At 41.6% G+C, this 15,431-nt stretch overlaps 1 protein-coding gene across 1 annotated transcript in view; it reads left to right on the forward strand.

Moving 5' to 3' along the window:
• Positions 1-15,431, forward strand: part of Ism1 (isthmin 1) — a 73,600-nt gene that overhangs the window by 32,945 nt on the left and 25,224 nt on the right. Inside the window, exon 2 of the mRNA XM_047535131.1 lies at positions 10,328-10,567. Coding sequence (XP_047391087.1) covers positions 10,328-10,567 — 240 coding nt within the window. The remainder of the gene's footprint in view (positions 1-10,327; positions 10,568-15,431) is intronic.

Genomic DNA, 15,431 nt, shown 5'->3' on the forward strand with positions numbered 1-15,431 from the left:
AGGGGTTCCCCAATAAATGAGCATTACTAGTTTCTGGCAGTCCACAGAGCTGTACAGGTGCATCATGAAAGTGCAAGGGAGAACTGTTAAGTATCAGCTCTAAATCTTTGAAAAACTGGCAATGGAGCTGTTAACACAGAATCACACATAAATTAAGGAAGTAACAGGCAGGGGGTTGGAATTTTCCAAGACATTTAACCCAGTTTTGAGTTAGCATAGCAGGTATGATAGGAGAAAGGGGAAGGTGTTCTATTCATTGAAGATAGTATCTGCATTTTATGCTTTAGAATCATCAGATTTTTGTTTTCCCACTCCTGAGTGTTTTTTTTTTTCAGTATTTGAAATAAGATTTAAAAAAAAATATTGTTGTGGCATGATTTTTCTATAACAAGTGTCTCTTGAGGATTCCATTCCAAGAATTTCAGAACTGAATAGATGAGAGATTTTCTACATTTCCCATCCTATTTCATCATGGTCATTTTATAGAAGAAGTAACTGAGATTCTGTATCAGTTAGATTTTGCTGTGTAACAAATCACTCTAGATTTATTTATACACAAACATTTATGATTTCTCATGATACTCTGGCTTGACTGTGTCTAACTTCTAGTCTGGGCTGGCTCAGTTGGAGTTAGATGGTCCAGGAAGATCTCTGAGTGAATGGTCATTGGTAAGCTGGTTGGTCTGGGATGGATGGTTTCTGTTCTACATTTCTCTCCCCATTCAACAGGCTAGCTCAAGCTGCTTCACAGGATTCCAAAGAGCAACAAAGATAAGCAAGCCCCAGTGCACAAGCACCTGTCAAGTCTCTCCTCATTGTTGTCCCTTTGGCCACAGTGAGTAGCATGACCAAGCTCAAAGACTGTGTTGGAGGCAACTACCCAAGGCATAGATATTTAAAGAAGAAGACTTTGTGGACATTTTACAAACCACTCTATCATAGGTGCAAAGGTGCAGTAACTTACCAAAACTAGATAAAGGTAATGATGGGCCCCAAACCCAGGTCTCGTAACTCCTGATCCAGGTCCCTTCACAGTACCACGAGCCCTTTTCTAGGATTCCAAGGTTAGGATCAGTTTCCTTTTCAAACTTATTTTAGAGGTACTTGGAACAGAGAGTTTTGTAGAAGCTTTCAACCGGAAGTCTTGGCTTTATTGAGAAGAATCCATCTCCTTAATCTGAATGAAAACTAGGCAAGGCTTTCCAAGCTACCCCCACCCCAGACCTCAGCCTCTGAACTCTGCCATCCCATGTTTTATGACTTGCCTTCTAGGGTCTCTCCCCCACTAACAAAACATCATCCTTGGCCTGGGCCTTGGATCTCCCTCAGTCCACATGGGGAGATACAGAATCACTGCAGGGGACATTCATCTTCTAGCTTTCCTTGTCGTGTTGGACACCCTCTCCTGCTCAAGGGAAGACTTAGACAGTTGGACCTTATGAAGTGTACTGATGATTTGGTGCTTCTTCAAACTGGGTCCTGGAAAATGGATCCCAAATAATCACCACTTTGTTTTCTTTGCCAGCAATGGAGAAAGCACAACTTAAAAAATCACAGTAATCCATACTCATTAAATATTTACTCAGAGTTTGTCTTCCAAGGAATACTGAGCACTAATGTAGCCAAAGAGCAGGGACTGAAGCCCCCTGGTGGCCACCCTTGGCCTATCTGTTATAGCACTTGGCAGATGAGCTCTGGCCTCAAATTCAAATACCCAGACAAAACCTTGCCCTTAACTTGGTACTGGGGTGGGCTGGCCTCATACCCCAAGGGGTTTCTCAAAAACATTCCTTCTGGACCAGCCTATCTTCCTGAAAAGGGTTCTGAAAAATACAGTTTCACCATCTCCTTATATTTGCAGGGATGTTTCAAATGACGGATTGGAGATATTTTCTGGCCATATTGGCTCAACACCCTTGTACTCAACTTCTTATATGTTATCTTAGACTTGCGAGAATAATCCAAGCTTCATTTTAGTTCATTCCTTAGCTAAACAAGACATAAAAGAAATGGATTTTGGAAAGTAACCTCTGTTTTCTTTGCTAGCAATGGAGGAAGCCCAACTTGAAAAATCACCAGTAATCCACACAATTTCAAGATCAAAGAAATTTACAGAAGTATTTGAGATGAAGCAGTAAAGTGTTGACTTCCATTTGTCAGCCAGTCCCAAGAGCCTTCATTAAGAAAGATGCACAGGGGTGGATTGTCCCCCACCCCCACAGAGCCAACTCCCTTGCCCAAGTGCAATGAACTTCTAAGACATTGCCTGAGATCATAAGCAAGGTCACTCCCATGCCCTAAAGTAAACATCATCATGATACATTCTGCCACCATAACGAGAGATTCCCCAGCTATTAGTCAGACCTTCAGCAGAAGGCTCCTTGGTTCCCAACTAGGACTGTGATACTCCAGCATTCTTGAAACATGATGAGTCTCTGTCTAGGCTCCAGGTTTGTCTTCGGGAACCCCCCAGTGAAGATCGAAACATATGTCTGGCCATTTCCTCTCTACCATGATCCAAAAAGGACACTACATTTTTGTGCTTATTGTAAAATAGGACCACTGGTATCTACTCTGTTCCTGCTGCCTGAGGGGGAGTAATTGCTATCACTCACAGGTGGAACAAGAGCAGAAGGTGGCTAACTTTACCATCCACGTAGTCACAATGCACATTTTCTCCCTAAGGGGTCCTGGTTACCTCTTTCCAATACTTCACAGAAAAACCTCCGCCATTCCCTGCTGCCATTGCCAGGGTGTTGATCTCCATCTCATCCTCCTGTGAGCTAACAACAAGCCTGCCCCTCAAGAAAACATGTTAAGATCTGAAACCCATTTTATTCATTCTCCTTCTTTTCTCTTCCTAGGAGTGCATGGCCCTCAATCATGTGCAAAGATAATCAGTGTGCCCTTTATTCTTTTATCTCTCCAAATGAGGAAACTTTTGCTCTCCCTTTGAAACCTTACCACTGGCATTCTTGAATTTATTTTTAGACGTGTGGAGTTTTCCAGACAAAATCGATGCCCAGCACAGATAAACCCTCAGTATGTTTACGGTGGGTAGAAGAAAACCAAGTGTTTTAATGTGGAAGGAGCACAGCCATATGCCGGGTGCAGTATGGCTTCCTTTAATCTGGAAAAAGGAAACAAGCATTGTCGATAATAATATGCAGATGTCCAGCTCCAAATGAGGACATATTGCTAATTAGCTATATTGTTAGTATGTTTTAAGGGGAGAGACTGTAGTGACATTAATTATAATCTCTGCTGTTTGTTGTTCAAAGTCTATGAGACCAAATGCATTGCTAATAATATCTTCTTTAATATCTTCAATAGAAGATTCCTAGATTTTTTTTTTTCTTTTAGAATCCCACATAAAAGCCACATTAGGGGTAATGAAGCCTGTAGCCTGAGCCTAATTAAAACAAAATCTAACAAGGCCCATAGCCATCATTATCATCAACTAGTACTTATTGGGTGCCCCCTAAGCTTGTGGAATTGAGGGGGGGGGAGTGGGATTCGGAGATTGCAGATATGGCCTGTTCTTTGCCTTCCGGGAATTTGCCATCCAGTCTGCCTCCAAGAAGTTTTCCTGGTTGTGTTAATCTGGGAATAGTTACCACTGTCTTAAAAAGAAAACACACTAAAATTGTCCTAGACAGCCACAATTTGTTACTAGTTTGTGCCTCTTCTGGAGACTCTGGAAGAGGTCAAATCAGCTCTGTTTTTCACATGACAGCCTTTGATTTGGTCTTTTCAGAATAAGACAGGTGGCTGTTTGTAGAACAGGACAAAAATGCTTAGCACTTTTTTTTTTTCCAAAAGTGGATCCATGGCCCATTTCCACACCTTGATCTTTCCCCTCCAGGTAATCCTTCTAATTCATCCTCTAGCTTGATTTTTCAAAGAACCTCATTCCTTCTCTCTTGTATTCACCTGCCTGTGCCAAATGACCAGCCGAGAGACTCTGGCCATTCTGACCACTCTTGAAGTGGCTGTGGTAATCCACCTTGGTTTCAAGGGCAGCCAAAATGAGCAGCTCTGGCCATGCAGTGGTTGGGGCAGTGGTTGTACATCTTAGACCAGTGGTGTATTCAACATAAAAGACAAATTATAAAGCATCTGGGTTTATCATCTTAGAAATTGCATGTCTCAATTCATCTCAGCAGAGCTTTCCCAGGGGTATTTAGGGATAGGTGATGAGAACACAAGGAAAGAAAAGATCCCTGCACCATACAGTTTCAGCAAGCTTCCAAATGTTCTGTAGAATGCCACTAGGGAAGTGGTATTGTAGTGGAAAAGCCACAACACAGTGTTACAGGAAGCTCACAGACCAAAGGCTGGTGGGGAGAGACCTTTGGGTGTCAGACCTGACGTTTATATTATTTTCTCAATTATTTTATACCAAAACCACAGGGCAGCTCTGATCATAATGCCCACCTCATCTCAGTTATGAAGCCCTTTGGTTTTATTCACCAGGTTCTTTCAGGTTTGAGGAGACCTTTGTAGGATTGCAATCTTCCTAACCCACCTCCTTGGTTCTCTTCACCTAATTGACTTGCCTTTTGATCTCAGCTCACACTTACTTAGCTCATTCATTACTTCCTCGGGAAAAACCTTTCTTTCTTTTTAATACCAATATTCAAAGAAGGAAATTTTATAATACCTACTTCAAATAGTGTCAGTAGCTTTTCTGTTGTTTCCTCTTTTCTAAGCATCATCATAAAATCATGAATTTTTACAGATTCAATGTATGTCATTCAAGTAGTTTTTTTTAAATGCCCCAAATCATCTAATCTTTGAGCTATGAGAGCCATTTGAATTGGTTCCTGTGTTCTTTTGAGAGAACCCTGTCAATCATTGAAAGCTTCTTTGCCCTCTGGCACAGTGAGGTATCCCAGACTCATCTGTACCTCTCCTGCCTAAGCTCTGAACTCAACCATTTGCCCAAGAAGCTCTCTTTTATTGAGGATGACCCCTTGAAACTTACTGATAGTGCTTTAGGACAGTTCAAAGGAAATATTACATTACACAGACAGCAGTAGACTTGAGGGATGTAATGTGTTAATACTGGAACAGTGAAAGATTTTGTAAATATATGCATAGGATATAGATGCAGATTTGGAATAGAATATTAGGAAAGTTAGCCCCAGAGCACAGCATCTGTAACCTGGATGCCACTGTGAAGTTCACCATCATGTTTCATCAAATGCCTGTCAGTAGGGGATTGTGTTCAATTGTAAGTCAGAAAATCCAACAAATAGTCAATTAAGCTAAACAAGGATTTCAGATTTTTTATTATTATTTTGATTGACATAATATGTGTGCATCTTTATGGGGTATGGTGTGGTAATACATGTATACAATGTGTAATGATCAAACCAGGGTAATTAGCATTTCCATCTCTTCAAATGTTTATTATTTCTATGTTTTAAGAAGTCTTTGGGTGCTTCTAGTTATTGTGAGATATATCATAAATTTTTGTAGACTGAGTTATCCTACTGTGCAATGAATACCAGAATTAATTTCCCCTCTCTAACTACATTTCAATACTCTCTGTGTCCCTCTTTCCCTACCCTTTCCTAGTCTCTAATGATCAATATTCTAATCTCTTCTTCATTGAGATAGATTTTTTTAACTTCCATAAATGTACACATGTTCGTTTTTCTGTATTTGGTTTATTTCACTTAACATGATGTCCTCTGGTTCCATCCATATTGGTACAATTAACAGGATTTAATTTTTTTATACCTTTATTTTATTTATTTATCTTTATGTGGTGCTGAAGATTGAACCCAGGGGCCTCACACGTGCTAGGCAAGCATTCTACCACTGAGCTACAACCCCAGCCTGGGATTTGATTTTTTTAATGATTGTATATTCACCATGGTAAACAAAACAACCTGGCACCGGCATAAAAACCAATGCATAAACGAACAGAATAGAATAAAGGGTTTCACTTCTTATTAATGATCACAGCTCTAAAATTAGAATCACAATCAGGAGCATTAGGCATAGTGCTGCAGCACAATCAATGTTAGCAATAATGTTAATGACAGTGGTAAAAGACACCCAGGTCACCACTCCAGGATGGATATCAGAGTTCCACGGTGCTATCAGCAAACCTGGTACCATTTGTCTTTGTAAGCAGCCATGTTTAAATATGGCTTTCATCTGCATATCTTCCAGCTGCCCCATTTCACTTCAAGGTCTGTGACCTCCCTTCTGGCAGGAGAAGGTGGAAGAAGGAAAGGCAGAAGGCAAAACTGAATCTGCCTCCTTTTCAGTAGTTTGAGCCAGCCACTCCCATTTACCCTTCCTTGAGCAGAAGGGTGTCACCTGGTCACCTCCAGCTGCAATGGATGCTGGGAAATTCAACTTTAGCTAGCCATATTCCCCTCTGAGCAGTGAATTTTAAAAAGAGGGGAATGAACAGCAGGCAGGCAATTGCAATGTCTGCTACAATACTGCTACCCAAGGCAAAATACTTGGTTACCAGAGCATGGAGTTTTTATGAGTATTGCTATTTTTGTTGAGAATAAGTTGTAACATAATGAAGGAGTAGGAGTTGTGCACAAAGTTGGGAAGCCTCATGCAGTAGCCAGATAATATGACCAGCCAAGGTCACTTGCCTCAGTAGCTGAACAGTGCTTGTACATAAACCATGAAATCACTTAAGTTGTTCTGTTTCCTTTTTTATCGGGAGTCACAGTTCTAAAATTGACATCTTTAGAGGGAACATTGCTACCGGTGCTGTGCTATAGCACTGCCAATGTTAACTAACAGACTAAAGAGCAACTGAAAGACAATATTGTAGAGGAAGACAGGTTTTCCCAAACTGTGCCAGCCCCTTAATGTCACTTTAATAGTGGCAAAATGAATCCTGTGGCATCTCAGAAAGAATGGTGATGCCTCTTTTCAAAAATTCCCAGACATTCCTGAGTTATAATCTTCAGAGAAGAGTGTTTGTCTAAATCAAACACAAACTATTTAAATCTTTCCTTTGAGATTCACCCTTTCTGAAAATCTTTATGCTACTAGAATAATTTTAAGTCAGGTCCTCAATGAGTGAGTTTGGTGATAGCCAGAATGATGGAGTGATGTCCTCAACCAAGACCTCTGAGGGGAACTCTGCAAGGAAGATGTGCAGCATGTTCCTTTAAGAAAAGTTGAAAAAAGACTTTTTCCTGCATTGTTAGAAGATCTTGTCTCATCACCCCAGATTGAACATCTAGATTACTCCCAAATCTTATTACTGATTGAATAAAATGGAGTTTCAATTTATAGGGGCCATTCTTAGACCCCGTTCCCCATGCTAGAGTTCTTAGTTTCTAAAGGGTTTTGAGGCATGGTGTTTCAGGGAGCCACGTCTCCAGTAAACTGTTTTAGAAGAGGTGCAAGAATAATTCAGATATTCAGAGATCATGATTAGCATTGCTTTATTATTTCCCATCTTCCAAATACTTCACAAACTCTAAGCTGGTGTCTGGGGGCACAGTTATTGGGACATATGGAGCAATGCCACAATTGTGTGCAAAACTCAGGCCACAACATACTTGAGCCCCAGACCTCTAACTATTCCCGGCAGAGGCGCTTGTGGCCTGACTTGCCCAGCCAGTGGCCCTAACTCTACACTTCTCTTTTATTGTGTAGACACAATCCAACCCAACCCAGTTATCTTGAACTCCTGCTGGGAAGGAGGACTGTCATTATCTGCTCTGCTTTACATGAAGGGTCATTGAGTCATAGAGAGTTTAAGGGGTCTGTTTGGTGTGATGGTAGATTTCCTATCAGGAAAAAATTTAAGAACCAGATCAAGTAATCAGTCAAACTCTGTGCGTGTGTGTGTGTGTGTGTGTGTGGTTTTGTTTGTTGTTTTTGTCTTGGGTGTTGTAAGTTTTGTACTGGGGATTGAACCCAGAGGCTTTCACATGCCATCCAGGAGATCTACCACTGAGCTTCATCCCCAGCCCTTTTTATTTTATTTTTGAGACAGGGTCTCCCTGTGTTGCCCAGCCTGGACTCAAATTTGCATCCTCCTGCCTTCTCTTCAGACATCTAAGCAAAATGTGAAACAGCAACAAAGATACATTTCCTACCTCTTCTTCTACAATGTAGAAAGAATAGTTTCTTAAAGGGAAAAGGAAAGAGCACCATTTTTAACCCTATGGAGAGTGTCTTGGTACAAAGAAGTTAGGGCTTGATTTGCAGGGATCCCTAAAACAATTGAAAAACATACCGGGCCCTTCCTGCAACTCATATTCCTGAGTCCCACGCAGAAATTCTTCAGGAGAATCCAACTGTCCTCCCTAACACTATTAGGGAAGTTTTAGGTTGGGTGTCCAGGGATATAAGTAAGACAATTCAGAAACTAATTGCATTTAGTTATCTTCCCTCTTGAGTGTGATTGAGGAAAGGTTTTACATGCCCCTCTCTCTCTCTCTCTCTCTTTCCCCCCACCCTCCTCTCCCCTACCCCCAAACCCCCCAACCCCTGCCTGCTTGTTCTCTGTGTGTTGGACTCCATCAAAGAATAATAGATCTGGTCTCTGTTGCATTGAGCAATGCCTCAGAATGCCAGGGCAACTCCCTCTACAAGGATGCGCCAAGAGAGAAAAACCACGACGAGGTGGCTAGAAAGGTGAACAAAGACACTGCCTCTGGCCACATCTCCTGAGCAAAAAAAAAAAAAAAAAGGGCAAGCAAAAACGTGTAAAGCATCCAGCTTCCCCCTCCACCACTGCATGTTTTAAAGAGGAGGCAGACCAGCTGTCCGAATCCTCCTTGTGGCCTCAAACAATCACAAAGGTGGTCTGTGAATGTTTCTTTCTGGGGTTGTTGTTGACCTTGGGTTCTCAGAGTCATGAGTGTTTTGATACCAGATGTAACCCTTTGGCTGGGTCACAGGCTGTGCAGTGGGGGGCAGGGAGTACGTGTGGAAACAGTGTGCTGGAATATAACTCCCAAACCCCAAAACATGCCCAAGAATAACAAGAACATTAACCACTGACCCAAACCCTGGTGAAATTCTATCTTCATATCTCCTTCCACCAGTAAACATGAAAATGCCAACCCTGAAGGGGTAGAAGCCTCCAAAGAGAGGTCCAGGGAGAAGGAGGAGGAGGAGAAGGGCTGGTTTGGGAAAGGAGTCCAGCAACTTCTATGAGCTCCAGTCACTAGAAAAAATGGTCCCCCAGTGGCAAGTAAATACTGACATTTTTCACTAGCTGGGAAAAGCAGTGGACTTGCCCTTTTCAGAACAAAGCCACCCCATTTCAGAATACATTTTGTCCCTTTTCTGTGGCTCTCCCCATCTCTCCAACCTCGTCTTCAGATGCTTCTTCAGCCACTTCCCTGTACCCCAGCCCCATTGGCCTCTGTTCTTCAAATTAGCCAAGTGACTTCCTGGCAGACAAGGATTATCGTATTTGCTGTTTCCTTTACTGAAATTTCAACCCCCAACCCCAGATTGTGGCAGGGTGCTTCCTTCTCTTGTTCAGATCTTGTCTCAATTGTCCCCCTCTCAGAGAGGTTTTTTTCCCCCAGCCTCCTGGCTAATGTTTTCTCTGTCTTCTTGTCTTTCTTTTATTTGTGCCGTCTCTAGTCTCTGATCTGATCTTATTTATCTATGTATTTATGGTTTATTGCCCCCAACTAGATGTCTACTTTAAATGAACAGGTCCCATGTCTATCTTGTTCATTGCTGTATCTCCTCTGCCTAGCATGTAGTTGGCATTTGTTGATTGGACAGATGGATAGATAGATGGGTAGATGGATACATGGATGGATATGGATGGATGGATGGTTGGAAGGATGAACACAGTTGGATAGATGGTCAGAGGAAGGGAGGGAGGAAGGGAGGGAGGAACAAATGGATGAATGGATAGAATAATTTGGCTTAAGTCTTTCATCCAGTTTAGTCAAATCTTTTGCTTCATGGCTCACAACAAAGAAACCACACTGGACACTAGAACTGTAACTAAGGTCAGGGCAGTTAATCAGTTGAAGGTGTGAGAAAGAAACTATAATTTGGTTCCAGCTTTAAAGGAGTGCTTATTCTCCTTGATGTTTTGATGTATTTTGGCGTTTAGCAGTCAATAAGCCATTAACCCTCAGAAAATTCCCAAGTAGCAGACTGGGAGAAATTTCCTGATGATTTGGCTTTTTAAATATAAACTAAATGGGATAGTAAAATGAGTTAGAAATACTATTCTGGCTTAATTCCAGCCACTGGAATTGTCCTTGCTCCTTAATTTAATGGACTGTTAAGAGTGGTATTTTTAACCATGTGCCTCCTAATTAGTTGTTTGTTTGCTTATTTTTTGTTTCAGAATAACCTCAACCTGGAAAGTGACTCCACATCAGAAACCAACTTTGCTCTCTCCAAAAAAGCACCAGGGGAGCCTCTGGAGCACCAGGCTGCACTGCAGCCCTTTCCCAGACAGCGGTTCCCACAAGAGACTGGGCACCCTTCACTGCAAAGAGATGGCCCCAGATCCTTTCTCCTTGATCTACCAAACTTTCCAGATCTTTCCAAAGCTGATATCAATGGGCAGAATCCAAATATCCAGGTAATTCTTGGCAGCTGGAAGGTGGAAGAAAATAAAACAGTCCATCTTTTGTTTGCCAATCTAACTCCAGTGGAAACTGCTGCCTTACCTCAGTTTTCTTCTTAACCCCTTAACCACTCCTGGCTATGATAGTGTTATCTCCTTAAGAACACTGTTGCCTTTCATATGTGGAAAACCCTTCATTATGAGATGCACCATTATTTTATGAACCAACCCCTGCCAAAAAAAAAAAAAAGTTTGCCAATTGAAGTTTGACATAACAAGGACTATAAGACATTCTGACTTCTGAGGCATGAAGTATCAAAAAGACAAAACAAAATAGTACATCCTAAAATTGACGAAAAGTGGTAGCTGTAGGAAAGGACAAATATGGCTTATGAATAGACTGGACAAACAGTTTGGTGTAGCACTCAGGAAAGCAATTCCTTTCTACCACCAGGAACTCCTTCAAGAGGGGACAACTTCCAAGTACTCTAAAGTGCAAATGACCGATTTAAAAACTGATAAGAGGAAGGAAGGATAGAATGGAAGTTCCTAAGAGAAATATAAATATGTTCCACTAAAATGCAGTTGGATGAAGTAGGGAGAAGTGGTAGGGAGGGAAAGGGTGCCTGGGGTTGAAAATAATAACACTTATCTATACAGAAATAGTCTAGTATACTTTGCAAAGCAAATGGTGATCTGATTTGACCCTCCAAACACCCTCAAGAAGGAGACAAAAGCAAATGTCATTTTTCCAATACTATAAGGAAATGACTATTTGGTTTACCCACAGTTACATGGCTGTCAAGTAGTAGTTGTAAGGCTGAAATCCAGGCCCCCAAGAATACTTATCCCACCAATTCATGTTTCAGGGACAAACTCCTATGTTTTTAATGTCACTTGTACCCCCCCTCTATTTATTCCCCAAAGGGGTCCTCCTGATGACTGAAGGAAGTCACCCCCTAGGCAATCTAGCCCCTACTTATTTTCTGTCCTAATATGCCTGCTTTCATTATTTTAAGTTCTTTTCCTGATTCTTTCCCTTTGTGTAGAGACAGCTTTTTTTCTGCACCAAATTCCAGTTAGTGTATATGACTGAAAGTTCATGAACTTGAACTCAGAGCAGTTGATCCTTAATGAAGTTCTCTCTTTCCCTCTCCCACAACATTCTTTGCATGATACAGTTTTAGATCAGTTTCCTTGACCAAAGTTGTTTTGCTCATAACAGTGTCATGATAACTCATGAATGTCACTGAGAGCATGACTTCATTAGAATACATCAACCAGGCCCTGCTGGGTATAACACATAGTTTTAGATTATGGAAAATTAAGAAATCCAAGGCCTGTTCTTTCCAGGAAATGACATAGGCGTCCACATCCCAGCTACCACATTAAGATAATGCCAGAGGGATCATGGGGACAAAGAAGGAAAAAGCACAGTGTTCTAAGGTGGACAGATGCCAAAAGGTGAGAAGCAGCAGCACAAGGCTCTGTATGCTAGACAAGTGAAAAATGTTGTAGAGGCCACTGTTTGACAACTTCTTCAAAAGAAGGACTGCCTGCCCTGATTAATATTTTTGATGAATCTTGTATTAAAAAACTGGAAAAATGAAGCTTTTGCTCCAGTGATTCTTCTCTGGGAAATGGCCACATGGCTCACTGGTAAAGAAAGATGATGGAATAAGACAGACATCATTACCCTGTGCACATGTATGATTACATGAATGGTGTGAATCCTCATCATGTACAACCATAGAAATGAAAAGTTATACCCCCCATTTGTGCACAGAGAATCAAAATGCAGTCTGTAAAAATAAAAAAAATCCGATTAAAATCTAAACCTAAATTTGGAAAAAACAAAAGAAGAAGAATGGATCATTCGGAGGAGGTATAGATTCACCAAAAAAATAAATAAATAAGGCATTGGCATCTCCATACTATTGCTCCCTATCATGGCTTCCTCTACAGGAGGTAATTTTTCATTGTTTATAGATTTTAGGTTGCAGAACCAGATAGTCCTCACCCCAAGGATGCTTAGACCACACCCAGAACAATCTTATGCTTCCTATGGTTAGCATTTTGCCTAGAGGTAGAAATGTCATTGTGGGGCTGAATGCTGAACACTGAGCTATTAGAGTAATCGTTTTTAAAATTATTAATGTAGAGTTACAGGAAATGCCTGGACATATAGGGAATGGAAGACTGCAAGCTTTTCATCTCTTCCCTCACCCCAAAGTGCTGGGTGCCTGTGCTCTAGCTATGGACTGAGTTTGGGGGCAGAACTCCTCAGTATCCTTTTTCTTTATCCTAGATAAATGCATCAATCTGGAAATGCCTATCCCCTCCCCAGACCCCACTTGGTCCTTTATAAAATACTTCCTACGTGTGGAAAAAAGAAAATGGGCAGCCATGAAATGCTATTGTTGGATTTGTGCATGGGCTCAGGAGAGCAACCAAGATTGCAATTCATCATTCATCGTAATAAACTGTGTCATTTAACTGAATGGGAAGTAAGCAACACTTTGAAATAATTCCGCCCAGCTTCCTGAAGGAAGATGGAGCTCTCTGGAGTCCCTGGGTATGAAAAGAGTGAGGCATGGGAAGAGAGAATAAATGTAGGCTAAATTATGAGTAGGCCACACTGGGCCATGGATGCTCACAGCATGGAGTTCTCTCTGGCAAAGCCTCTTGGATTTTTATAAAATGCAGCTTCTGGGTTGGGGATGTAACTCAGTGGTAGAATGGCTTGCCTAGCCTCTCTGGCCAGCACTGCAAAACTAACAAATAAATAAATAAAATAAAATACAACATCTCCATGAGCTGTCACAAAAGTATGGTTATGAATGGAAATCATTTGCCTTCCTATTCTGAGACTTCAAGCCACCTACTTATGTAGACTTATAAGGTGAAAAGTCACAATTGATGCTTTGTTCTCACTTTGTCTTATCCAACCCCAAGATAGGAAGAAGTTTACCTCTAGGTACTTCCAAGAGAGGTGCTTTGGAGGACAGGGTAAGAAGAGGGACAGGGCTGCTCTTAGGAGGTCTCCATATTTTTCTGGAGTTACCGTTTGAATACCAAAGACCACCATAATTCCCAAGATTAAAGGTTTCACCTCAGCTCCAAATACCAGAGTTATCCACACGATGAATTTAAAGTTATGGCAGAATTTAAAGTCCCAACGTACATACTATTCAATTAAAGAATCCAAGAAGACTTGGCTGGTACCACTTTTTTGCATACTGCCATTTGGGTCATTCCATTTCTGCTTTAGACAACCCGTGCATCTGCTACCATTCTCCAGGCAATGCAGGAATTACGGGTGACCAGTGTTTTATTGATCTGATGACTTGTCAGCCCTAAGTAAAACTGAACTGTGCTATCTAATGTTGGAACAAAGAAAGAATGAAGCAGCTGCTACCCCTTGCAGCCACAGTCCACGTCTGCGTGTAAGAGTTTGTATGTGTGCACACACAAGAGACTGCAGCCCCATGCACCATTGCACTTGAGTAAACCAGTTCCCTGGTGGTCCTTTAAAACATGAGGTGCTTTCTAAAGGAGGAGGATGATTTCCCTGTTGGCAGTCCTTACCCCTTTCTTCGAGCACTGCTCTTTGGTTGCAGTCCACTGGTTTGACACAGGGCCAGTTCAGCCAAGCAGACAGCCCTGCTGTCATCAAAGCTTTTTCTCTCCCTGGGTAGTGGAGTGAGGACAGGTGAGGGGCACACCAGCGGGTGGGCTTCCTCTGCCAGGGCCTCTGGCCTCATCTGCTCCCTCCACTGGCAACCTGCCCCTGCCCCACCTAGTTGTCCCTAGCTGAAGCCAAGGAGCTGAACAGGAATTTGAAGACCCTATCACCAATCCAAGTTCTGGAATTGTTTCCCACACTCTAGGACCGGGTCTTCTGTCCCTCCTGTGAAAACAGCCTTCACCTTTCCAAAGTGGCACTGCTGAGCCCTTGCAAAGGGCAGTGTTGATCAGGTCTCTTGATTTTTAGGGTAGGGAATCCTTATAAAAGCCCCAACATCTGCATCTGGGGAGAATTTTAAAGCCCCATCAGTTAGGCAGCCTCTGTCCCAAGTAAATCAGATTCTCCATTGTAAGACTAGCTTCAGGCTGTGGAAGTGAGTGGGGAGAAAAAACAACAATGCATAAAATAGGGAAGAAAATGACCTCAAACTTCTGAAATGAATTCCATCTCCATGTTAAATTTAAAACAATATAAGAAGTTGGGTTTTGTTTAAAAAAAATTTTTCAGGAAATAAAGTAAATCCCCCAGGACAAGTTAGACTTGAACTTTAGTATCCTTGGCTGAGTATTTGGTCTTCAGCTGATGGTCAGATAGCAAAAACAAAAATCTCAATAATAAACTCATTATTAGGCTTGTTGCACAATTCATTACTGCAGTAGCTATTTACCACCAAATATTTCTCTTTTCTGGATCAAACCCAGGTTGGTATTCATTTCAACCAATATACTCATTTCTTTTCTTCCATTGTGAGGGCCTTTTTTTTTTTTTTTTTTTTTTTTTGTCCTTGCACAAACTTATTTACAGGGTCATAGGCCTCTTGAGTGCCACAAGATACAATCAGAGGAGTTGGCCAGGGCTGCAAATGTCATACATGCTTTTCCTTCTGATTTTCTCTCCTCTTTTCTCCAAATATTTTTGGGATGGTGGATCAGACTGAATAAAAGTCAAGAAAGGTCAGTGTCCAAGATACTGACCAACACAACCATAAGAAAAAAGCCTGTCATGTTGAGATTCTCATGGGGCGTTGCCATCAACAGCATGAACAATTGAGTCTGACTGACCTGCACTAGGGATCTGGCACCACCATTTAGTAAACCAGACTGGGGCTCTGTAACTTTCTGCAGGTTCTTC

Source organism: Sciurus carolinensis, chromosome 2 (genome assembly GCF_902686445.1).
Source record: "Sciurus carolinensis chromosome 2, mSciCar1.2, whole genome shotgun sequence".
Classification (NCBI taxonomy): Eukaryota; Metazoa; Chordata; class Mammalia; order Rodentia; family Sciuridae; genus Sciurus; species Sciurus carolinensis.